This window comes from Lissotriton vulgaris, chromosome 4_1, assembly GCF_964263255.1.
Source record: "Lissotriton vulgaris chromosome 4_1, aLisVul1.2, whole genome shotgun sequence".
NCBI classification, from domain to species: Eukaryota; Metazoa; Chordata; class Amphibia; order Caudata; family Salamandridae; genus Lissotriton; species Lissotriton vulgaris.
In genome coordinates this window covers 1113329261-1113356161 of record NC_141691.1, presented here as the reverse complement: position 1 = coordinate 1113356161, position 26901 = coordinate 1113329261, and the positions used below count along the sequence as shown (strand labels likewise).

The window sequence follows — 26901 nt, the reverse complement described above, 5'->3', positions numbered from 1 at the left end:
AACTACTCCTAGTCATGCAGTAATGAATCTTGGAGCATGGTTTGATGTCAATCTAACGTTTGGCCTCAAAATGTTCTTGGAGTCAAAAGTACCTGTGTCAACTTCATGTTGTTGCCTATTCACCTCCCTACTAAAGTCATTATATTGCATTGAACTGACCAGGGTTTTGGTTCTTTTAAGATTTTGCCATTGTAAACTTGCTTATTCCTGAGTTCCTAGCAAATAGATCTTGAAATGACTGTAAAATTAAACAGCCGGACTATGTGATCCTAAAAAGCAGTCCAGCCAACATTAAAACCACACACAGAAGTTTCCATTTTCTTCTCATGGCTCAAAGAAAAACAGTAAAATTACTCTACAATGTCTTTATAGTGCGGTAATGTCAGGAACTGAAAAACCCACATGCCCCATTTCCAATCATCATATCTATACTCAAACCGAGATCCAACAAGGCAGACCTGATCACCCACTCCAGATTTGAAGACCAGTCCTTGGAGGGATAACAGTTCGATTTTTGGTCACCCAACTCTGATAGTCTTTTATATGTTACCAAAATTGAAAAGTCTTCAGAAACTCGATACAGATCTCTTAACTGGGGCTTTCACATTCGAATGTAAAAGCAACTGGTACTATCCGCCTCACCTGCCCTGCCTGTCAATTTTACAAGGACAGAGCCCCAATGCTTGCAGCTGGAACTTTGCCAAACTCCTCACAAATAAATATTTTTGATCAATTTTGACACAGTTTTTCCATTTTACTACCCACCCACACATTCAAATCTTTCATTATACTGTTCTTCTGTGCAGTGGATTTAGGCTGATGCTGTGTTGATGAAGCACAATCTTCTGATTAGCTTAGGGTCCGAGTTTGGCCTAACACAATGTCTGTGAGCTTCATCAACACTTCAGGTGATGTGGGATAGACTCTTCCACCCACAGAGCCATCTGTTACATTTGCCAAAATGTGGTTTCAATACTAAAAATGCGGATTATACTTTTGCATATCTTGATGTGTTCATATGCTTGTACAATTGTTTGATTTTTAATAATGTTTGTCCCCCTGTTTACCTTGATCGTTTACTTCTTTTTCAAAGCTGAAGGATTTCCAGCGACGGAGATGCCAGATCAGTTGAGACTCCATGCGCAGCAGCCCATTGCAATGGAGGAAGAGGAGGAAGAATTCATGATTGCCCACTCTCATGTAGAGGAAAACTACAATGAATATGTATCAAGAGGTTGCGAAAACAAATGCCATTCACACTTTCATGACACATTAGGCCAGTCTGATGATCACCTTCATCATCATCATGACTATCATCATATTCTGCACCATCATCATCATCAGAACCACCATCCACATAGTCATAGCCAGCGCTACTCTCGGGAAGAATTGAAAGATGCTGGCATCACCACTTTGGCTTGGATGGTGATAATGGGTGATGGATTGCACAACTTCAGTGATGGGCTAGCAATAGGTAAGTATTGCTCAATCATTGCATATCTGTGATTAGCAAAACACTACAAAATCATTGTTTCGGTTCAAGATCATAAAATCAGTGGACTACCCCACATTCAAGTTGCAGGTCTCAAAACACTAAGCTGAAATGTTGGAAATATTTTGCTGTACCTGTTCACCTGAATGGCAATGTTGAGGGTTGCTTTCATCTGCATTTGTCACTACATGGGTATGACTTCCTCGCCAGGTGCTGATTACCCATAGTCCAATTAACTCAAGTCTGATAACGAAATAACACGTGTGACTGGCGTCCATGCAATGAAGGTTAAAAATCCCAAAGTCTAAATATTAGAAAATGTAATTCATATTGATCATGTCTCGACATATATGTATGTGAGCTCACATTTTTCCTCTACCATGTGCAAGAAATGGATTGGTTTATTGTATCTGCAGACTACTAAAGGGATTACGGAGATCCAGAGCTTGTGTCGCTGAAAGTCGGTCTGTAGTATTTGACCAGATATTACCTGGAAAGTCTTAAAGGAGCTGCTGGAGGACCTGTTGGACTGCCTCAGGACTGGACACTATCTGGCCTGCTGAGAGAGGGGGTGGAAGATACCCCAGTAGGAGAAGACTTCCCTGAGAAGCGTAGCCACTCGCCTGACTAGAAGGGACCAAAAGTGGGAGTGACCGAGGATTCTACCAGCATGCTTGTCTCTCTTGTTCCCCAGTCTGTGGGAAATCACTATTGGCATGCTGCATTAAAAAAGGAAAGGATGCCGTGCAGGACCTGACCATGCTTGAGTGGGTCTGTCGGCCTGCCTCAACTAGTAATCTGCGCCAACCAAAGAGAAAGGGGAGAGCAAGAGAAGGTGGCCACTTTCACCTCCTCCAAAGATTTTGCTCGATATCCTCTGCTTACTGGCCATGAGTTGAAGGATCAGTAAAGAATCTCCAGGATCAGAGGATGAGGTTTTATTTGTTTAGGAGAGATGCTTTTGCTTTGGGTCTGTTCACCCTCTGATGTCTACAGCAGCACCCTTTGAGCAGCCGCAGTTCCTTTTGGCGCCATGCAGTATGTGACAAAGTATAACATTATTTGCATTATATCAAAGCTCTGGTAATACCCTCTCTGATTTTGCCACCTTTCAGCAAATCTACATGCAAGGCCTGGTAATAGAATATAGGTCAGAAACTGTAGATCCAGGATTGGAATGCCCTGTGAGTCTCTGCACACCCACAACTTGCAACTCGTCTCCAATCTCTTCCTGCATTGGAACAGGTTAGACATCTACTCCAGTAGATGTCGAACTAAGATATGTAGGAGTAAAACCTTTTGCAGCATGGGGAAAAAAGGCAGTGTAGGGAGCGAGAATTTGGAATTGCTGAACAGATTTTTACTTATGTATATTTGATGATGTGTAAACAGAAATCACATATGTTTGCTAAGAGTATGATTTTCAAGGCTACTTCTGTAAATTGGCGTGAATTCCTGAAAATCATAAACCTGCACCATGCAAGAACATGATTTGCTCTTTTGTGACTTTGAGAATTGGGCCCTTAATTTATTTTCATGTTGCCCATAATGGATTTAGACTGATTCTCCATTATTAATCTTCTTTTAAACATTGACTTGCATCAAACATGTTACTAAATGATGCTACTGAGAAATGATATTAAAGATGTTCAATAGTTTAGTAAAACACTTATTTTCAAGTTGGAAAGATTGTGTATTATGGTTTGAAAGCAAACAATATTCAATGTAACTTTCATGCTTCTTGTATTTGCTTATAGAGGCAATACAAACAGCCTCATAATACATTTTACACAAATGTTCAAGTTTTTATACCGAAACTATTGCCCAAAATGCAAGCAGAACCCAAAGCTCACTGCATTTCCTAAGTGTGATTTCTCAAATAGTAAATACTTTAGTATTGATCATACAAGTATACAAGTTTGAACACGTTATCGATATGTATTTACATCTTACCTTTAATGGCAGACAATACTCTGTCAAAAGGCTGTAATGTGGTATTATAAACTGGCAGACAAAGGGTTGTTGCAGCAATAGATTAAATATTCTTGTCCAGGGACCAAATAAGCATGCAAGCTTCCTATCCTTGACCCTAAATCAATATGTCCTGGACATTAAGGGATAGGAATTCCACGCTGATGTAAATTTATTCAAGGATGGGAAAAACAACCAGTCTTTAAAATGCCTTTTTAACATTATAGGTGATGTGAGACTAGGAAAGCCATCACTGAGATGGTCTTTTAAATGTTGAGAAAGCTATGACTGTTTTGGAGGTTGAACTACTTTATACCAAATTAACAGCCATGGGCCAAGCATGTGATATTGTTTCAGACCCATTACAAATAAAAGTCTCCTAGTCCCCAATATAAATATCCCCTAACAAAACATCATAACTAAAGTGGGCCCAATGCAGATCTCCCCATTATTCCCCTACATCCTTAGCCTGATAATGGAAGTTTTGGTTTGTGTATTGGGAGATCTTGGTCCTCGCCCTAGTTCAGACGCCGTTATACAATTTTCTGGTAGGAATCACAAATATCCTTATTTACTGATGATATGGAATTCTATGTGCAGGACTGGTAAGCTGAGGGCAATGTCGTTCGAGTGGTCACATCATTACGAGCGCAGATGGCCTTCTGGCACACACTGCCGCTGGCGGTAACGGGCAGAGCGGTGTTGCTTAAGATGTGCAATTTTGTGAGTAAGAACAGCATATTCTCAAATTCAGCCGGAACAAGTTTAGATGTAGGGTGGCCTTGGTGAAACTTTATTTACCCACAGACAAGAGGAGGGCTGGGGTGGGGGGAGAATTGGCTGCGAGGGGCATGGCTGCCCCGCATCTTGTGCAATATGATCTTGCCGCCCAAGTCCAATGGATAGCAAAATAGTTACACTGCCTCACTCTCCCCTGGCTGGGATCTGGCCGCTGATCTGCATGTTTTTCACCTCTGTCCATGGACTCATATGCCTGACTCCCTATTGCTGAGAGTTGCGTTCAAGTGCTTTCGCAGATGCCTTTGTATCACTGAACATACGATCCCCTACGCCCCAGGGTTGGCTCTGCTGGATATGCCTAGGACTGGTGGGCCCACATTGATGGCTGAAATGGTGATATGGCACGAAGCAGGCATTCACACAACGGGGGACCTATACAAGGATGTTACATTGACAACATTTGAGGTGCTAATGGAAGAAGATGGCCTACCTCCAGGACAATTTTTACTACACTGTGCATTGCTTGCCATGCTTGGGCGCCACTGGGGCGACGTGACCAACTAACTGCCCATGCATCTCATGATTCAATACCTACATGTGAGCCTCATTTGTGTGGTTCCACGTTAATCAGAAGATGTGTGGGAAAGCAAGCTGGAAGATTTGCTATTATCTATTGAACTTATCTATCTTTTCTTCCTGTTTTAAGTCGCCGTCCATAAAAGCACTTCCTCGGAAGTCTCCTCCGAATCACATGACAACTGGAGTAATTCAGAATTTGTAGTTCAACAAATATGCCTCATCATTAAACTCAGATTTCTGGGTACGTTTAAAAAATACATAGTTTAATTCACCTCCGATTTTTGAACGTTAGATTTTTGATTATCAAGTGATGCATGGTGTCTACCTAGTGTAAAAATATAGCAAACTATGGTTCGATTACTGACTTTGGGTATTGTTGACTTTTTAACAGAGTGCAGGTCTGCAACAGGAAGAGTCTGATGAACGCAATGGTATACTATTTTTGTGTATCTGCCTTCCCTACAAAAGGCTGTCTTTTGCCTATTTGTTTCCTCACTTGAATTCACTATTTCTTTATTTCAATAATTAGTTTTTTATGGGAAATCCTTGAACAAGTGGCCACTTGCTGTATTCTGCATTTTGCCAACTTTAGCAGTCTGTAGCTTTCTTGGATCTGCGGTTTGCACACTAGTTTCCCCACAAGTTGCAAGTACGAATAGAGCAAAACAATTGGAAATGTCTATTCTGCATTGTAGAATAGAATCTTCACTGATAGTTATAAATGTTAGAATAGTTTCCTGCTGGGTGCAAGGACCCTGGAACACCTCAAATACATATTTGTTATTATAATAATACATACATCAAGTGCGAAACTTGGGAGTAATCATTGATAGGGGTCTTTCCATGAAAGATCAGGTCAACAGAGTTACAGCCATCTGTTTTACCATCCTACGGTGGCTGCGTAAAATCTTCTGGATGAGCCCCAAAAACACCCAGAGATCTGTCGTGAACGCCCTGGTGACCTCCAGATTGGATTACGGCAACGTGCTCTATCTGGGGTCTCCAAAGGCCGTCATACGTCGCCTTCAGCTAGTACAAAATGCTGCAGCTCGGCTTCTCTGTGGCTGTCGTAAACGTGACCACATCACAGAACGCCTGAGAGAGCTACATTGGCTTCGTGTTGAAAACCGGATCAAGTTTAAAGCGCTGAGCTTTATGCACAAGATCAAAGCCGGATCAGCAACCCTCTACCTTCAGGCCCTTGTCAGCCCTTACCTTCCAGCTCGCTCTCTCCGTTCCTCATCTCACCATCTTTTCAATGTACCCAGGTTCAAACTTACCAGAATGGGCGGTAGCTCCTTTTCGAACTTAGGACCCAGACTGTGGAATTCACTTCCACTGACCATACGGATGGAAAACTGTCACACGCGATTTCGCAGAGCAGCGAAGACCTGGCTCTTCGATCTCTAGTTCCTCTGCCTTATGTTGTCGTTCTGTCTCTTAGCGCCGGGAAACCCTTATGGGTAGCTGTCGCGCTTAACAAAATCAATTAATAAATAAATAAAAATACAGGGTACCAATGAGTTGTTACACACTTCAGAACACTATCCAAGCAAACATTTCTTCTGTAGTATAAACTGATGAATGCTCAGAAGAGTCAATTTAAAACGAGATTGCTGCATTTGAAATGTAAAACCAAGTAAAAATAGGTTCATCATATAGAAGGGAAGTGCAGCTTGATAGGTTTTCATTGTAAGGTTGTGGGAAAAGGATGCTGTCCCTATAGGAATCTAGGAGCTTTCGCTACCCATGATGCACCTCACTGGCAGTTACCTCACTCATTCGTTTATTTTTGTTTTCGTTTTTTTAATTTGCTAATGAGAGAAAAAAAGCTGAAGGTTTTCAGACCTTTGTTTTTCAGAAACATTTCTCTCATAAAACAATGCTGTCACTTTTCGTGAAGTGCTTCTCCTATGACAGAGAATATGCAGCCTCAGACACACAGAGTTTGTGTGTAGTACTTACAAGCTTCCCATTTAACTGAAGTAACTTCTGCCCAAAAAATGTCCAAACACTTCTTCACCCCTATATGCCCTATGCCTGCACCTCAAAAAGTATTCCCAAGAGGACGAACTGCGGAGAGGAAGAAAAAAAGAAGCCAAATGCGGTCATCATCATCAAAATCTTTATTCGGCTATTAAAAACAAACAGCCATCAAAGCACGCACAATATAATACAGTTAAAAAACGTTGTAGCACATTTAAAAATACCAACATTAAGACCATTCATTTCTAGTTTATAGCACAATGCTTTTTCTTGCGTTAATCGATTTCAAAATGAACAGGGCAGCATTATAGCACGTCAATGGATCCTCTAGAGTAACCAGAAATGTCATTGCAATTTTATGGGACCTAATTTTATGGGTAACAAACAGGGGCTTCAGATAAAAACATCTAAAATGACAGTACAATTTACAAAATAATAGAAAGTGCAGCGTGCTTTGTTTGCTTTTATTGTCACACTAAAATGGTATCGAGTCAGGGGGCGTGATTTCATTTTCATTTTCGGAAAAGCAACACAATAATGTGCATAGCTGCCAAGGTTTCAGATTGCCATGTGGGACATTTTTTAAATTTCAGTGAAATTATCAGTGACATTCCAACGTCTATGAGTGACGTTTTCTCGCGAACAAAAATCATTCAATGAACACTAGGGAAACTTCAAAATATCAGAAATTACAGCCATTTGAGCATCGAAACTCAAAGAACGTCTTGAAACTGTTGTAGAGCACCAGAAATGGAAGGACACTAGTGGCAAAACACACACCGGCACCCGTAGTCTAAAGAAAATACCTCAGCCTCAAGTGAAGTACCCAAGAAGTAGTAGGGATAGTAGTAGTAGTAGTAATAGTAGTAGTAGGGATAGTCTAGACATTATCATATGTTGGATTTCCCTTCTAGTGGGGACAGCATAGCCGCATACATCTGCTGGCAGATATGGAGTTTAAGCGCCAAGATGCTCCTTGGAGTGGTAGTGCGCTATATAAATGTCGTATCATATATCATATCAAGAAGGATGACAAGACAGAGCAGCCCTGCGGCCTGCTGAGATTACTGTCTGCTGAGATTACTGTCTGCAGAATTAAGTGAAATCTGAGATCTCTTGCAGATGTAAAGCTGAAGGATGGCGAGACAGAGCAGCCCTGTGTGCCTACAGATACTGTGTCTCAATTAATTATCAGATCATCCCATCTCAATCATCTGCAATGCGTGGTGCGCTTCGCCCTGTGAAGTAATCATGTTACAACTGATGAGAGCGGACAGTGGGCCTCTGAAGAATGATGAAGTGAGTCATAACGGACCCCCTTCCTTTCCTCCCCCAGCCGGGCCCAGTGCCGAGAGAGCAGCGAGAGCCTGCTGGTAAAACTGTCAACCGTAGTCTGTGAAGATAAATCCAGTTAGTCAGGGCGCCCATGATAAGGATGAGGAGACAGAGCAGCCCTGCGGCCAGGCATGCAGATTTGAAACTAAATTGATTGTGTGTGTCAGACTGAGATAATTTCTCAGAGATGATCAGACTGTGCGTGCCGCTCCACGGCGACGCTAATGTCACACAAGCATTAATTAAACTGTGTACACTAAGTCTGCCTGGCGCATAAACACTTACTTAATGAACTGGAGTTCCTTCAGACTGCTACTGTCTCTGCGCCCCGGTCCGTCCGGCGGCCGCGGCGTGAACCGCACAGGGACCCGCGGCCGCACAGCACAGTTTTCTTCTCCCAGCAGAGTGACTCATTGACTAGACCCCCGCCCGGCCGCACTTTGCGTCCGTGATGCCTCTGATGCGGGCGGCCTTGTGTCCTGTCAGTCATGAGTGACTTAATCGGTCACTCACTGCTCAGTCCGGCAATGCTGCTGGGTTTTATTGAATTTGCGGCACACGGAGGACTTGAATCTCAGTTTGAGTTGCCCGCCACTACTGAACTCTTTTCCTCCGGCCCAGGACTTGACGCACTACAGTCACATCCGGAGATTGGGCCCCCTGGTGTGCCACGGCGTTAGCAGCCACTGCTGAGCCTGCCTGGGCAGGCCCCACCCCCGGTCTCGGTGAATGTCACTCAGTGTGTCTGGTGTGTGTGGTGTGTCTAAAAACCGTGCGGCGCTGGAAATATAAATGTTGCCAGTACGAGTCAGCTGCCGGATTTAATTTGTAACAATACATTGTAGCACTCTCAGCCACTCCAGAGCTGAGAGCAGACAAAATTAGCTATTAACTTATTGCCCAGTGCCTGCAGCAAGTCTGCAGGGAGAAGCTGGATCCAGGGAGGCACCCTCCGATAGACCGCATCCTTCCTCACAGGACAAACCCAAAATATCTGCCTAAAGCCCTTCACTTCAGAACCCAAGAACATCATCTACGGTGTTCCTCAAGACTAATTCCTTAGCCCCACTCTGTTAAACATCAGTATTCTATCTGACATCGTCAGAACACTCTACCTGAACATCACATCTTACACAGACGACACCCAGCTCATCCTCGCACTCTCAGAAGATCCCCTCCACCACAAGGACCAACTTCCACAACTGCATAACGAGCATCCACGACTAGATGAAAACCAACTGCCTGAAGTTCCACTCCGACAAGACAGAAGTACTGTACTATATAATGAAATGCAAATAAAAACGATTTTTTCCCCCCACAAAAACACGCCCGATCTTCAGATGGCTCCCTGTCAACACCAGGAAAGCTGTCACTAAAGCCCTAGTCACCAGACGGCTAGACTACAGCAACTCCTTATATGCAGGACTCCGGACTCAACTCCAGAAGAAACAGAACTCGGCTTCCAGACTCCTCCTCAAACTCCCCATACAGACCCACATCACACCCCACCTCAGGAACCTCTGCTGGCTTCCCATCCAGAAAAGATGCCAATTCAAGATGTTAACACACACCTACAAGGCCCTTCACAACCAAGGACCAGCACACATCAACCACTGCCGGAACTTCCACCAACCCTCCAGACACCTGCGCTCCGCCTCCCTCACCCTCGCTCCACTCCCTGCATCCACCAAAGCAACAGTGGAGGTGCTCCTTCTCGGACCTTGCTGCCAAGTCCTAAAACAACTTCCTCTAGCACCTCCAAACATCATCCTCTCTCCCTGAATTCAGAAAAGGATTCAAGACCTGGCTCTTCGACTGATCCCAGCAAGAACCCAGCTCCTGGCAACCCTGCGGGTGATTAGTTGCGGTCTACGAATCTGAATTGATTGATTGAAGGATTATCTTTCAGCCTTTTTACATTTGCCAGATCATCCATTGCTTTTCAAATCACCTGTTGTGATGAGTTTCTTAAAAGGGCTAATCCACATGTTTCCACCAACACCCTTTGTGATGCTGCAGTGAGACCTTAATATGGTTTTCACTTCACTGTTGTGCACGTTTTTTAAACCAATGTGCAGCTGTCCTCTGTGCCTACTGACCATCAAGGCAGAGTTTCTCATCGCCATTACATCTGCAAGGTGAGTGGGTGAACTCCTAGCTGTCTTTCCAACGAACAGTGGTTGATAAATAAAAATATATTTATTCAGGACAACAACTTCATAAGTGTACAGCGACCTCCAGCTTCTTCAACTGACTGTCTTTTACAGAGCTACTCAGTGATATCATTCTATTACATCTGCAATGGAAGAAAGAAAACTCCACACATCTCCCCTCTTACAGGGAATTTCAACACAAAATTGATAAACTATACATGATAAAAAATAATAATAACTAAGAAAAATGTAACATACGACTTAGATAAAATATCAAGCAATGGAAATAAGAGAAAACTACATATTATCATAAACAATAACAAAAGAAGCATTCAGTTGAATTTGGAACATTAATTTTTCACAGGCTACCCATACTCCACTCTTTTCCATCATGTGGGGTAACCACTGAGTTCATTACCTTTACTACTCTTTGTGGTTTAGAAAACTTGCTCTCACCCTTTTTCACAAATCCCATTTTCCTAGTGACCACCCAATCACCATAAATAATTCTATCATCTTTCACCACTTTTCTGCTATTATAATCATCCTTATTTCATTCTTGAGACTCTCTAACTCTTGCTGCAATTCGTTCCCGGTCCACCCAAACTTGGTCTTTCTTTTGCAACCACACAGGAGACTCTTTGGTTGCCGGTTCTCTCCCTTTCAAAGCCACAAAAGGTGACACACCTGTAACAGAGTGGGGAGTCACTCTATGAGCCCACATCATCTTAACTAATTCCTCCTTCCTCCTTAATCCATTAGCTAAAGACAACTGGATGTTGTCCATAATCATGCGATTAACCCTCTCAACTAATACATTTGCCTGTGATCTAATTAGCCCTACTCTCTCATGCCGAATACCTAATCCCCAAAGAAAATTTGTCATGACAGTTGAAACTAGCTGAACTCCATTGTCTGTAACCAAATTCTTGGGTATACCTCCTTCCAAAACACATTTCTCAAGAATTCAACCACAATCTCAGAAGTAATCTGTTCCACGGACTTAACTACAAACCATTTACTGTGGTAGTCTACTAAAACAATCAGAAATCTATTCCTTACACCTAATCTATCAATTGGACCCAAAAAATCCATCGCCAACTTTTCCCAGGGTCGATCAGGAACCCCCACACACCCCAGAGGAGGTTGACAGTTCACTCTACACTTGTCACTACTACTACATGCTTGATAATCTTTCACAATCTCTTCCACCTCTATCCATTTCGGGCCACCAAAAATGTTGCCTCAATCTTCTTTTGCACATGCTTCTCCCTAAATGTCCTTCATGTACGAATTTGACTAACTCTCCTCTCAACATTCTAGGTGGTACAACACTGTTGCATCTCAAGAACTTATTCGCTTGGATACTCAACTGATCCTTCACTTTTATATATTTTTTTAACCCCTCATTTAAGGTCATCAAATTTTTTCACCCATCAAGAATAGCTTCTTTAAGCTCTATGTACTCTCCAACAGTATTCAAGGCTTCACACCACTCTTCCTGTCTTAAAGCCAAATCTACATCACTAACAATGGATAAGGAGTCCACCTCAAACACCAAGGACAGATCCTCTTCTTCTGCCTCAACTGGCATGCACGACAAGCAGTCAGCTATCACATCCCTTTTACCTCTGACAAAATCAATTGAGAAATTGCAATCCATTACTGACAACAGCCATCGAGAAATTTGGCGAGTCACATTCCCTTCAAAGACCCTTCCCACCTTTAAAAATATGCACCAAGGGCTTGTGATCTGTCCTGAGAACAAAAGACAGTCCCCATAAATAAAACCTAAAGTGATATATTGCCCAACAACAACCCAAAGCCTCTTTCTCAATAGCAGAGTAAGATCTCTCCGCTCCTTGTGAGCGACGCGATGCAAATCCAATCACACTTTCTCCGTCTACTGTCCTTTGAGTCAACACAGCACCCAACCCAACATTGCTTGCATCAGTTGTTAATATAGTTTTCTTTGTCAGATCGAAGTGGGCCAAGGTCGGTGCACTAACTAGTGACATTTTGATATTCTTAAATGCTGCCTCACATGCTGAATTCCATTCAAATAATACACCTTTTTTTAACAATGATCTCATAGGCTCCACAGTGTCAGAAAAATGTGGTGCAAATTTTGAGCAATACTCAGCAAGACCAAGAAATTATTTTAACAATTCCTTATCTGTTGATTGAGGAGCATCAACAATTGCCCCTACAACACTTTTCTTCGGTCAAATCCCATTGGCAGATATTTCATTTTTTTTTTATAAACCTTTTTATTGGATTTCTCGTTTCATGCATTTCATACAATAAGCATTCCCAACTGCTGTGTTTTACATCTAATGGGTTCTATTATCATGACTAGCGGTAGTGAAGGATTACATCCAGGAAGTGGTTCCGTAATTGATGGATGGGGAGCCTCCTCACCGATTGGCAGATATTTCATGACCCAAATAATTTACTTGTTCTATTCTCAGTTGACATTTCTCCTTTTTTATGGTTAATCGATGTTCAGCAATTCTTTTCAAGATTTCACCCAACACCTCATCATGATATTTGAAAGATCTACCAACCACCATTATATCATCCTGGAAGCATAAAACTCCATGCATTCCCTGAAATATGTTCTGCATAAGCCTTTGAAACACCACGGAGGCTGAAGCTAACCCAAACAGCATACAACGGTAGCAGGAAGCCCCCAGCGGTGTGACAAAAGACGTCAGGGGTCGTGATTCCGGATGCAGATTCACTTTGTGATAAGCAGCAGACATGTCTAAAATGCTAAATATCTTCCCATCACACTCAACATCTCTGCTATATTTGGTATTGGTTGGCGGTCCACCAACATGTTTTTGTTTAAGTACCTCAAGTCTATACAGACAAATCTTATTTCCTTCCTTGGGTGCGACGACAATCGGGGCGTGCTTTGCACGCGTGGGTTCGAATCCCATCCTCGTCGCCAAAAATTGGAGTAACCACACGAACAGTGGTTGATGAGTAAATATAAATGTATTCAGGAGTACAACTTCATAAGTGTACAGAGACCTCCAGCTTCTTCAGCTGATGGTCTTTTACAGACCTACTCAGTGATATCATTCTATTACATCACTGAGTTCTGCAATGGAAGAAGGAAAACTCCACACATACACCTCATTCTTCCTTGACTAGTTTGTCCTCCAAGCGAAAGTGGAATTACTGCAGAGGATAGTACCCCTCTCCACATTGGACAATCTATCATCTTGCCAGTTTTCTATGCTTCTCCTCACCCCTCTAAGGAGGAGGAACGGCTCCACTGCCTTGACCCTAAGAGAGCACCAAAGACTATGGTTTAGATGCTCCTGTTTGTGAGCATCTCCACTGCAAAAAAGGGGAAAGCATTGCAAAAGGCAACCATATTCTGGATTGTCTTATGTATTAGGATCTGCTGGGGGTTAGCTAAAAAGCAGACCGTAGAAGATTACACTCCTATTCCACCAGAGTGAAGGCTACCATCATTGCGCTGGAGTGCGGTGTGCCAGTCTCGGACATCTGCCAGGTTCCTACATGGGTATCCCTCCATATGTACACAAAGTACTAGTGCTGGATGGTCTGTTCAGGCGGAGCAAGCACTTTTCCTGATCACTCCTGTAAGATTTCCTGGTCTGAGCCATTTAACAGACCCACCACCTGGGGAGGTACTGCTTTGGTATCTTTTCACAAAGTGAGGAATCTGTGGTTAGAAGTCTTTTTCAGAAGAACAAGGCAGACACTCCATCTAATCACAGATGCTCACCTACCCATCCTCCTCCCAGTTCTGAGGATGGATTCATACAGTGCATTAATAGGATCGCAGCCTAGAGATGGGCATATTGTGAATTCACAGGGCTCAGCGTCAGAGATCAGATAGAAACTGACGTTCACGCTCATAAGTATTGCAGAGCCTGACGTCACATCTGGGGCGGGACGGACATTCTTGATGCCATCTAGTGCTGCATGGGAGAATTGCAATAAAAATTATCTGGATCCAGTCCATCGCCTGGGGGGAATTCATAATGTGAGGATTTTAGTTAGTCTCTACCTGGAAAACAGTTACCTAAGGCAACGTGTGCCTCTTTTCTCTGCAAGCAGTTCCTTAAGGATCTTTTTCCACATTACAATGAACTTGACCGGACAAGGTTTCAAGTTGTTCTGTGTTATGGAAGCCTCTGCTTCTTTGTTCTATGTTGTCTGATTCAGACACCACTTTTGATGAGGTCTTTTTCTGCCCCTTAGAGGAAAACATTTAGAATGTGTATAGCTTCTTTAGCTCACCTTTCAGGTTCTTCAGCCAGGAGAGCGTTCACCTTATCAGCTGGAGTAAAGACCGGTCAAACTACTACTACTTTTGCTGCTGCTGATCTGCAAAGTGGCTCCTTTCCTCTTTCCATGGTGGCCTAAGAGCCGGTATGTTTCAGGATTGATACTTAAAGAGACCTGCCTTAGTAGTCCCCAACCTTCCATACTGGAATGAACATCTGTCTGCTGTTCAGATAGGGATCAACAGGTTTTACCTAGGCCCCCCTCCTCCGCTTCTTTTGTTAGTCATGACTAAACCTCATGGTCCTCAGTTATCAGTTTTAGCATTCACATTGTTGCACAGCTTTTCTGCCTTTGGTTACTCCCTCTTTGCCTGCAATGCTTCCTAATTTGGGCTGCCTCGTTTACCCCATTGACCTCAGCAGACTGCCCCTAGATGCCAGCCTACTCTCTACTTCTCCTGCCATCTTGAGTGATTGTCATCTTAAAAGCCCCTTTGTGCCATCACCACTGGGGCACAGCAGTCTGCTTTTCCCATTAAACCTTGCAGTGCAGGCGGTCCAATCTCTACTGTGGTGTCTAATGAAAAAATAAACAGGTCACAGCTGTTGCTGACAGATGGTGAGGGAGAGTTCGACTTGGGCAAGCTAGGTATGGTGGTGCAATGGACTGATGTAGCCATTCATGGGATCTTTTCTTGGCCCCCATGATCACAGGTTTGAATCCCACAGCATTTCATCCTTCCCAAGTTGATAAAATGAGTACTATTGACCAATAATTCTGCTATTTGTTAGTAATGCCAAGAGACGTCCTTGGGGAGGGGGTGGGGGGGGGGGACGACATACCACTGTATACTACTTCTTTATGATGTGCTATATTTGGTTGCAGTTCCTGCCCTCTGCACCTGAGCCAGTATTACAAAGTGATCCTGAATTTCACAAATACTGTGGGTGGAGATCTTGTGCTTCATACCCATCGCCTGTTTGTGGCATCGCCAACACTTTTCCTTCTAGCTGTTCTTTGAGAACTGGCTTGCAGTTGTATTCTTTAGAGTTAGGAGCATGGTCTGCCATTACCTTTAATATACTTGCTGGAGTCTGGGTGAGCCTATATTTGGAGTGACTCCTTTCAGTTCACTGTGACATTTAAGTGATAATGGAAAACTAGAACACAGTCCCTTAAAGAAAGCAGCTTTGTTTCAAAAAGGTAACTATATCCATTTTACAAAAATGAATTTCATAACTGCTAATAATCTTGGCCCTGCAGGAACATTATTATTAGTCATAAGGTGTTAAAAATAAAATTAAATTCCCAATTTAACTCCGGATCCACACACAAATGCCTGGAGATTATTCTCGACACATGCCGACGACACACTCCGCACCGCCGAACACCTGTACTTTCAGATCCACACTGACCCCAACACCACCCTCAGAGGCACCCTCATCTACAGCCCCCCCCCCCGGACCCCGACCGCAGTTCTGCGACTCCATCACCGACCTCATCAGCACACACGCCCTCGCCTCCACGGACTACATCCTCCTCGGGGACCTGAACTTCCACCTCGAGAACAACAACTACGCCAACTCCTCCACCCTGATCGACAACCTCGACTCAGACAACTCGTCACAACACCCGCACACTCTGCCGGCCACACGCTTGACCCCATCTTCTCACAAGCACCCATGTCTTCGACCGCACCACCGAACTCCACTGGACCGACCACCTTTGCATCCACTTCACCTTCCGGAAACCCACCACACACCACCACACCCAACAGATGCCTCGCCGCAGCTGGGGCAATATCACCGAGGACCAGCTAACCGCTGTCCTCGCCCAGAACCCACCCGCAGACCCAACTGACCCAGACACCGCAACCCGCAGCCTCACCCCCACACCTCCAAAACCAACCTCCACGAATGAATGAAGACCATCGCCGACTGGATGAGGAACAGCCGACTGAAGCTGAACTCTGACAAGACGGAGGTCCTCCTCCTCGGCTCCACCCCCTCGGCCTGGGACGACTCCTGGTGGCCGACGGCACTGGGAGCACCCCCTACACCCACCAACCACGCACAAAACCTAGGGGTCAACGCACTCTATGCAGGAGCCCTGGCCAAACTCCTGAAATGACTCCAACGCATCCAGAACGCCTCCGCACGCCTGAGCCTCGACATCCCCCACCTCAGCCACATAACACCCCCACCAGAAAGACCTGCACTGGCTCCCCATCAACAAGAAGATAACCTTCAAGCTCCTCACTCCTGCACACAAGGCACTCCACGACACCAGACCAGCGTACCTCAACAGACGACTCAGCCTCTACATCCCCACCCGCCAGCTCCTCTCTGCAGACCACGCCCTCGCCAACGTCCCCCGCATCCGAAGAGTGACCGCTGGCTGCAGATCATTCTCCCACCTCGCCGCCAAGATGTGGAACACCCTCCCCTTCCGCCTACGGCAGACCGAAGACCTTCTAACCTTCAGGAGACTCCTCAACACCTGGCTCTTCGAACAGTAGCAGCACCCCCCCAGCGCCTTGCGACCCTCAGGGGTATGTAGTGCTCTTCCATTAATTACATCATTTTCTGAAATCTAAGTGCTCCGTTGATCTAATTGAGCTTGGATAATATAGTCATTTTAACTAGAATTGAAACATGTTATTGATATTAAATGAATCGCTATAAGTAAGTGTTTCTGTTTGCTGCTGTAGATAAAACCTCTTCCCCAAATCCATCCAATGAGGATATAAACGGAATCTAGATGATATTCTCACTTCCTTAGTCCCTGAAAACAGCAATCAAAAAGCGCAGGTTAGCATTTAATATATGGAAACTGTTAGTGGCAATATTTTCGTGTTTAGTAAGCTTTGATTTGTTTTTTATTTTTATTTAAAAAAATTAACTAGAAACACTTTATGATGACATGCCATTCTTTAATTTCTACAGGCTACAAAAAGGTAACAAAAATAATAAAAGAACATGTAATGAAACTCAATTCCCTCAGAGTTCATGAAAACATTTATAAAGACTTTGGGCTATCCATTTGCTAGAGAAAGATTCCAGCTGGCTAGCATGTCTGTACGGCACTCTACTCAGGTGTTTAGTCTTTTGGCATTCAAATTGACTGAGTGGAGATAACCATTGATTGTCTTTGTAGATTTAAGCTGCCCTGTGGATGGAATTAGAGGTATGGTCAGAGTCATTTGGACACGGAGTATGTTAAAAAAAATAGATCATACATTTTGTGGCTTTAGGAAATACATGGTCCAAATTTGCACTGCGACGACCGATCATCCTAGTTACACATTTTGCTCTCTTACCCATAAAAAATATTGACCCATCAACTTATTTTTGGTAGATAAAGAGTTAATGCTTTACCCACAAATAAAACTATTTCAAAGTCCTATTTGATTATAGCCCTCTTACGCTAGTGCTTAAAGTTAAGAACTTGTAAAGGTCATCTTCGATCAGCGGTTCTTAACTTCTGCGGATCTGCCACTGAATCACTACTTAAAGCCACGGGCCCTGCCCAAGCAATTTCTACAATTTTAATCGCAAAACAGGGCACAAACAAGTGCAGACAATACTGTTCACTAACCAAGCTTTTTAAAATGTGGTTTTATTTCTAAAAGACAAAGTAATATGCTTGTCTCTGGGATATCACTTTTTCTTTTTTTTTCTACCACTAATGCATGCATCTTTTTGGCAGCGCATACCAATTCTTCAGTTGAAGTCACTCATACTAGAGTTTGTTATTTATAATTTTGCTGTTCCCGCAAGTCAAGCTAAAGATGCCAAATTAATTTTTAGTCTCCAATTGCAAATTACTTCACATTTACGGAACTTCTTGGTTTTCAATTTATATTTGGTTTTTTTACGTGAGCACTTAATTAGTCTGTTAATATTTAATTTTCTAAACAGTTGTGGACCTCATGATTTTGTGCTGTGGACCCTCGGAGGTTCACATACCCCAGGTTAATAACCATTGTTCTGGATGGACCTTTGATAGATCCATGCTGGTAGATTTATTCTCAGTATATACCAATGAGGCAGGAATAGGTTGTAGACTTCATGCAACATAGTATTGGTATGGCAGCCCCTCGTGTTGTATGGGATGCTTTTAAAGCTAATATTTGAGATGCTACATTAAGTTATTAGGTAAGGAAAGAAAAATACTGCAAGATCAAATCCAAAAGTTGCACTTGTGCCCAGATAAATTTAAATATAATCATGTGCAGGCAATTTTCAATAATGAAAAACAACAACCAGTAATGGGAAGAATGCTTGCAAATAGTCTAACCACTGGCAATTGGTTAGGGAATTATTCCAACCTATTGTTTTTTTGTCCATCATGCCTCCTAAGATTAGACCCAGTTGTATGCAAATCAGGCTTGGTCCTGCCCCAGTAAGACTATTCCAGCCTGAACTGCCAAGCTAGCGCTTCTCTGAACTGAAACATAAGCAACTCAAGACCGGGTTTGATTTTGTGGGCTTCTTCATTCGGGTGCAGCACAGGACCTACGTATGGGCATACCCGAGGCAACTTAGGGCATAACATCAATCACACAAAAAGTGATGGGAAGAATGTTGCAAACAGTCTAACGGCAATTGCTTGTTTGTAGCGTTACAACCCATTGTGTTTAACCCCTTGCATGCTGATGACGAACCCCAGCCGTCATGCACTACGGTGCTCGTGTGCTGATGACGGCTGGGGTTCGTCATGGCCCGCCCCTGTTCATTTGTTTACCGCACAGGGGCGGAAACGGGCCAGCAGTGAAGGGGTTAAGGTCAGCAATAATGATGTCTATAAGCAACAGAGGCTACTCAACTATAGTCTTAGTTTAATCGGACATTATTTGTACACCGGTAGTTGATACAACAATGCAGACAATTGAATTTGAAGCAACATGCTTTGGACAAATATTTTGATACAAGCTAAATCAGCATGAAATGCAGATCATTGCAAACGCCTGTTGCAGCACACAAGATCAGTAAATAGTTGAATCTGCCTAGTATCTAGAAGCTACGCTGTCTTATAAATTTACAAAATCTGCAATTTGATACATGAAGACCCTATATTTCATTAGGTACGAAAGGATATAGAACTTTGCCATTGTATACAGATCATGCTCATTGGTCAATTTAACATTGTCATAATGACATTTTTACCAAAATCTCGATACTTATTTAAGGCTATACCTTTTTTTTAACAAATATTTGTTTCAGCAAAACCAATTCAGCAATTGGCAGCTTTATTTGGAAGTAAAGGCTTTCCAGAAAAGCACTGAAGTGTCTCAGGCTTCCCCACAAGAGAAGCGACTGGCTTCTTCCTAACTTAGTGTGATTTTACGACTATGATTTAACAGTGGTTTCATGATAAATAGTTCCTCCAGTGCAATGTCAGGAGATACAGGAACTGCATATTTTTATAAGCTAAACCTAGGAGAAGAGGCGGAAGCATGTTAACTTTGATGGGGGCGTGGCCAACTGCAGGGCATGGGGGACGTGAGCTAAAAGAGCTCCGTCCCTTACCTTGACAACAGGCAAAATATCCTGAGTATACCTGGACCCGCAAAGCAGGGTCGACTGTCCCTGGACTACGGAGCTCTTCTGGACCCTGCGGCTGGGGTTTGATTCCCCAGTGTCCGCCGATATCTGTCAGAATCAGCGATGCCTCTGGACGGCCTGCGACGAGAGGAGAAGAGGGGCGGAGCCGCGTAAGTCGCATGGCTGCCTTGACAGGAATACTGGCCACAGCGGTGCACCCGAAGTTCCTATGCGGTGATGCGATGTGGTCATGGTAGCAGCTCCCGACTGGAGGTACTGTGTGTGTTGACTAAGGCGGGCGCTGATTTCTCTGCTTTACTGCAGCATGGCGGTGGCTACTGCAGACAAGATGGCGGATGCGGACGGCCATGCCAGTGATCGTTGTGGGAGCGGACAGAGGCTGGCAGCGCTCCGGTAGGGAAGTGGGTGCAGAAGAAACGTGTTGGTGTTGCGGTGTGTAGGGATTGAGGGCGCTTCAATCCTCCCCATCTGTCTGTGACTCTTGTTGACTACTGGGCTCAATGCACGCTACGTAGCGCGATAATGGAACCCGGAGGGGGGCGCCCCGGACGTTTTGCTGGACTCCGCTGCTCACTGCTGTATGTGAAGATTATCCCCCAACAAAGCGTTACCTTGTGGTGCTACATACATGCTGCCCCCACCTTGGAGGCATATGCCTGATCTTCATTGTGCTGGGTGACATGCTGATGGAAGGTCAGCCTGGGAGAATTTAAGCCCCTGCCCGCCATGTTTAATGCCACATGAGCTGAGCATGGTGACGCTCTCCGCCTGCGGCCTGCCCCTGGAAGTGGGAAAGGTCGCACAATTGAATTGAAAGTTCGGTAATGCTACTACTGCTGAGACTGTCCTGATATTTATTTTATTTATTTTTAGAGTTTTCTATAGCGCGAACTTGAACCGATTAGGTTATCAGAGCGCTTTACATAGCACCAGTTCCGTTACATGTTATCACAGCAGTTTACATAGAATCAGTTACGTTGCACATTTCAGGATCTTGAACCGATTAGGTTATCGAAGCGCTTTACATAAGACAGCATTCAATGTCCAGTGCCCTCCTCCGCCGTGTAGCGGGGGACCTCTTCCAGCCCTCCGAGGTCGTCGAGCTGTCGGTGCTGTGGAGACTGACGGCCCTGATGGTGTTCACCGGGAGTGGGTAGCCACAGACCTGAGGAGGTTGACTGCTTAAAGTTTGAGGAACCTGCGCCTTTGGGAGTACTTTGTGTGTGCCACAACTCTGCGTTTCTCTGGGTGTGTGAGTGGAGCGGGCTGGTCCCAGAGGCCCCCCAAGAACCAATCCTGGAGCGGACAGGGTGACGCCGTGGTGTGATGGGTCGCAACAGGAACAAACAAGCGCACGCCGCCGTGGATGGCGAAACGCAACTCACATTTGGTAGTGACCCCTCTAGAGCTTCAGACAATGATGTGATAACCCCTACTGGCACGGACCCATACAACGCTAAAATAGATTTAATCTTGAAAGAAATACGCGACTCACAAATGGCGCAAGAGACGCGCATGGGCGTGATGTCCACCCATCTCAGCCTACTACAGGCGGACCACAAAAAGCTGGCTGATCAGGTCAAATCGAACAAACTGGCACTGAATGATCTCATACCCCAGCAGACTATGCACTCCACTCAAATTGAACAATTCCAGCGACAACTGAGGGGCTTGCACGACAAGTTGACGACGCGGAAGGGAGGTTCCGCCGCAACAACGTTTGCATACTTTGTATACCGGAGCGCAGCGAGGGATCCAAACCCTACACAGTCTGTGGAGGACTGGCTGAAGAACCATGTTGCGACGGAGGGCCTAAAGTCCCTGTATAGTGTGGAGAGAGCGCACCGGGTGCCCTCCAGACCTCCTCAACCGGGCGCGCTGCCCCTCCCAATGATAGCACTCATACTACACTACAAGGACCGCAACACTATCCTCCGAGCAGCCAGGGAAAACGCCCCTGTGTGTTTCGAGAACAAGACAATTTCACTTTACCCGGATTTTACCCTGGCGGGTCAAGACGACTAGAGCAAAATTTTTAGGAGTGAAGAAATGCCTACGCGAACGTCACTTGAAATATGCACTGCTATTCCCGGCTAGAACGAAAGTTGTCTATGGTCAGAAATCGTATTTTTTTGAAACCCCTGAGGAAGTGGCGGGCTGGCTTGAAATAACTTTTACAGCGGAGGCTTCTCAGACTTCATTACCATCAGGACAACTACGTTGTGCCTCCCCGTTACGAACGACTGACCTACCCCAATCTGGGCACATTCGTACTGTGGTCGCCATGGACTCTAGCCCTACCTCGGAACAGATTTCGACCAGCCAGAAAGATGCCCTCCTTACGGTGGCGGCTCATGATGCCCAGGCTGCGGCATCTCCGTAACATTCATCAGATGCCGACTGGGTGCGCTCTGACTCTGAGACCAGCAAAACACTGTTCCCCCTCGATTACAGCTCAGGTTGCCAAAGACTTCTAATATTGTTATCCGTGATATCCAGGAGTGGTAATGTATATGTAGAACATGCAATAAAAATATTGCTATTGATGACTGCTTTGTGGGTCCAGGGTACATGTGCTCTATAGGGAAATGTGTTACTATAACCAAGACAAACTTTAATGTGCTTCACGTTGTTTTTACGAACTGACACAGTTCAGGCTTTCACCCCGCAGGCGGCTGCGATGACGCATTTATTGTTTGGAGTCCATGTTGGACTTTTGTTTCAGGTTTGGTCCTCTGTGACCCAAATAACACCTTTTAATCTGCACGGTTTCCAAAATATAGGTCTGTTATTAAAAGGAGAATAAGAGAATTATGTCAAATAGAGGAATCTAAGAAGGCTTCTCAAGAAATAGTTAGGTTGAACCAAAGGTTTCAAAAGGGAGCAAGTGTGTCTAAATAGAGGGAGGGAGGTATGAGAGGTTTTGGCAGAGAAAGCCATAACCTCCTTGAGGGAAAAGGGTAATAACAAGGTTTGTTCCATGAAGAGTCAAAGGGAGTTGAAAGGGGAGTGATCCGGTATGAACCATTTCGAGGTCTGACGGAGTAAGAAAGATTTTTGATAGAGGCTAAAGTCCGGGAACTTTACACCACCATTAGATTTTGGCAAGAGAAGACAAGGCGATTCTGGCCTTTTTATCTTTCCAAAGAAATTTATATAGCTAGGAATCAATACATTTAAAGTAAAGGGCAGCATGGAGAGTATATAAATTGAGATCGGAGCAATCATCATTTTAATTGAATCTAACCGGCCCCACCAAGAAAGAAACGGGGGGGTTCCAAGAAGAAAGCAATTTTTCGATTCGGGAAAGAGCTATGCACATATTTAGTTTAACTGAACAAGCAATGGAATTGGAGAACCATATACCTAGTTACTTTATTTTGGAGCTACTCCAAGCAAACCCAGTGGAGGAAAAGGCATGAGGAAGACACAATTTTGTAAGAGGGAGAATCTCTGTTTTATCTGAATTAATTTTGTAGCCAGAGACATGCAAAAAATAATCAAATTCAATTAATAAAGGGGAAATGGAGGCTTCAGGGTCAGAAATAAATAAAAGAATATCATCTGTGTAAGCAGAAAGTTTCAGTTGTTGATCACCATAAGGAAAACCGGAGATGGAGTCATTATTACGAATAGCGGATAGGAAGGGTTCAAGAGCTAAAACGAAAAGAAGAAGGGATAATGGGCATCCCTGATGAACACCTCGTTGAAGAGGAAAATAAAATGAGACTCGACCATTGACTAATACCGAGGCTTTAGGAGCGGAGTATAGTAAGGAGATAAGGGAGATCAATTTAGGACCAAAACCGTGCCATTGCAGTGAGGCAATTAGGAAGGACCAATCTACTCTGTCAAAAGCTTTCTCCGTATCAACAGAGATAGCTGCCAGAGAAATGGAAAGGGAAGGAATTTTATTTAACACATTAAGGTAAAGACAGTAGTTGTCAGAGGTAAGTCTATCCTTGACAAAACCGCATTGCTCCTTGCCAATAAGATAAGGCATGAGGGGATCTAAACGTAAAGCAAGCGATCTAGCAAATAATTTATAATCAACGTTAACCAAGGATATCGGGCGATAATTCTTACAAAATTTGGGGTCTCAACCTTCTTTATGAATGAGGCAGATTGTGGCTTCTTGAAAAGTGCTGTCTGACTTAACCGCTAAGTAAAATAAGCGGAAAAGTGTTAAGAGTTTTGGGAGAAGTAAATCCGAAAAGTGTAAATAAAATTCAACAGAAAAACCATCTGGGCCGGGAGTTTTCCCTTTAGTGAGAGTATTTAAGGCAGTAGATATTTCTTTCAAGAAATCCATTTTTAATCAAATGTTGTCATTACTGAAGGAACAGGACTGACTGTGTGCTCTGGACCTAATTTATTTGTTGCCACAATTTTGTTTAGACTGAATATGTTCTCTCTAGATTTTCATTTTGAATACGTTTTTCAGATGCTAATTTTCTTTAACATTGTGATATAACACTTGATGTAGCATTAGTAGATGCCCTCCCTCCAAGGCCAGTTACCTGGTTGCATGTGTTTGTACAATCTTATAATAGTGACCTTCGTAACAGCCCCACAAAGTCTTTTAACTCCATTTGTCCCTAGTTGTTCTGTACTAAATATGTTAAGTTTCCTAGGCGGAGTATATTTTTCTAATGCTTACATGTATAATTTCTTTCAGGAGCTGCATTCACTGAAGGCATATCAAGTGGCTTAAGTACTTCTGTTGCTGTGTTTTGCCATGAACTACCCCACGAGTTAGGTATGGCTAAATTTCTCCCACCAAAGCTGGCCAAGATATTGTTTGTATGCATTGGTTAATCGGATCCTATAAATTAATTGTGCCTTCTTTTAGTTTTGTACTTGTCAAAAGCAGGAGGTTATTTGTTACATGTGGTAATCAGATCTTAGGTAGTTTTCTAGGCTGTGCATCCATTAATTATGCATTAATTTGCACATGCTGAGGTCAAGATAAGGCTGTTTCATTCTCTCCCTCCTCTGTGACCTTTAATACTACTCAGCTGTTCCAAATAGTAGATCTCAATTACATTTGTCCTTGTTGACTGAGTGGTTTTTGCTAATATTGCCCACCTTGAAGTATTAAACCAGAACTAACTGCAGACCAGTCTCAAATGCCTGTCTTAAGCTGATAGAGAGTGGCTTTCATGCAACACATTTACTTCATTGAGGTAAATAACCTACTGACAGATCAACAGGCAGGATTGTGTTCAGGTAGAGGCACACAATCCGCCCTAATAGCCATCTGGAATGACCTAAAAGTTACAGTGCACAAAAATGGTGCAGGAGCTCCCCTACTTCTGAACTTATTGACTTCTTTAGACATGGTTCACCACCAAACATTAGTACTCCGATTGGAAAAACTCTAAAACAAATAGATTCTGAACATCAAAGGTTGATAAAATCTGGTGACCGTATCGTCTTTCACCTCCGCCAGCAGTCCACACTGCGGCATCCCACAGGGACAAACCATTTCACCTCTCCTATTCAACATCTATCAGACACTTATACCAGATCTGATTGAATCCTGCGTCTTACATACTACAGTTACACGGATGCTACCCAAATTATTCTAACAATGGCAACCCTGAGAATTTTCACTCTTTGAGACTGATTTCCTCTGGGCTACTGGCTTATGGATGATGACTAATCATCTGGAACTCAAAAGTATGAAAAATGTAATCATTACTTGCGGATAATACCACAGCTATAAGGCCCAAGGGACTTGAATCCCTACCAGAGACATCAGAGAAAGTGAGCAATTTTTGAGTAAAAGAGGATCCCAGTTAATTACTGATCCCAGATGTCAGTGAAGTCCCCAGACCTCCTTCTAAACAATGAGAATGCTGAAGAGCTTCCTCACGCATTTTGGATAACATCAGAAACTACAAGCCCTTCCCACACTCACTAACTCTAAGATCAACTACTCTAATCCAATTGCCACGTTTTCCTGAGTGCCGAGGGTGAGCGAGTAAGCAGTGAGCAGCGAGACGCTTGAGGCCGCAGCAGCCGAGCTCACGGCCGGGCTTTGCTTTGATCTGCTCTGCTTCTGCCGGGGTCTCGAGGTCTCCCCAGCAGTGGCACAGTCTGCAGCTGCACCTAACCACAAAGAGACCCCCGTAGCGGCGGGTAAAATTCGGGAACGGCCTGGTAGCGGCGGGGGCCGCGGGAGCCTTGTGGTAGCCCGGGTACAGCCAGGTGGTGTCGGCAGGAGCCAAGGGAGTGTTCTGGTTCTGGTGGTTCTGGTGGCCCGGTAGCGGCATCAACAGCAGGCAGAACCCACGGAAAGACTCCCCAAGAGGCGGAAGGAGCCACAAGACCAACACGGAGCCTGGGGAGCTAGCGAGCAGCAGAGGGATCACAGAACAGAGCAAGTGCCAGTCGCTGTGAGCGGCTGGAAGCGCCGGGGAGCAACAGAAAAGAGGCAGAAAAGAGGCAGACAGCAGAACCAAGCTCCATTTGACCCCCACAGAGAAATACGGCGAATGCGAACGCCAGACACCAGTCGCCATTCCTCCTGGGGCGGACGGCGGCGAACAGCGAGACAGCGAGCAGCGGGGGCAAGTCTCATTGAGCCTCACTGAAGCCTCCTGAAGTCCTTGGGGGTCCCTCAGTGGGGGGTTCTAGCGGCATTCCTGCCTGCCCCCGCCTGGCTCGCGTCAGGAAGGCAGGAAGGCAAAACTTCTCCCGGCCGTTGCTCCCGGACCCCGCGAGCCGCCGCTGCGAGCTGATTCGGACCTCACTAGAGGTCACTAGAGGTCGTCGTACAAACTAACGAGCCGCAGTGGAG

The 26901-nt window shown here is 44.3% G+C and overlaps 1 protein-coding gene across 1 annotated transcript in view; it reads left to right on the top strand.

The window, feature by feature from the left end:
• The window catches only part of SLC39A6 (solute carrier family 39 member 6), a 376217-nt gene that overhangs the window by 245395 nt on the left and 103921 nt on the right, over positions 1-26901 (top strand). Inside the window, exons 6-7 of the mRNA XM_086965345.1 lie at positions 1094-1474; positions 24775-24855. Of these exons, the coding sequence (XP_086821471.1) occupies positions 1094-1474; positions 24775-24855 (462 nt within the window). The remainder of the gene's footprint in view (positions 1-1093; positions 1475-24774; positions 24856-26901) is intronic.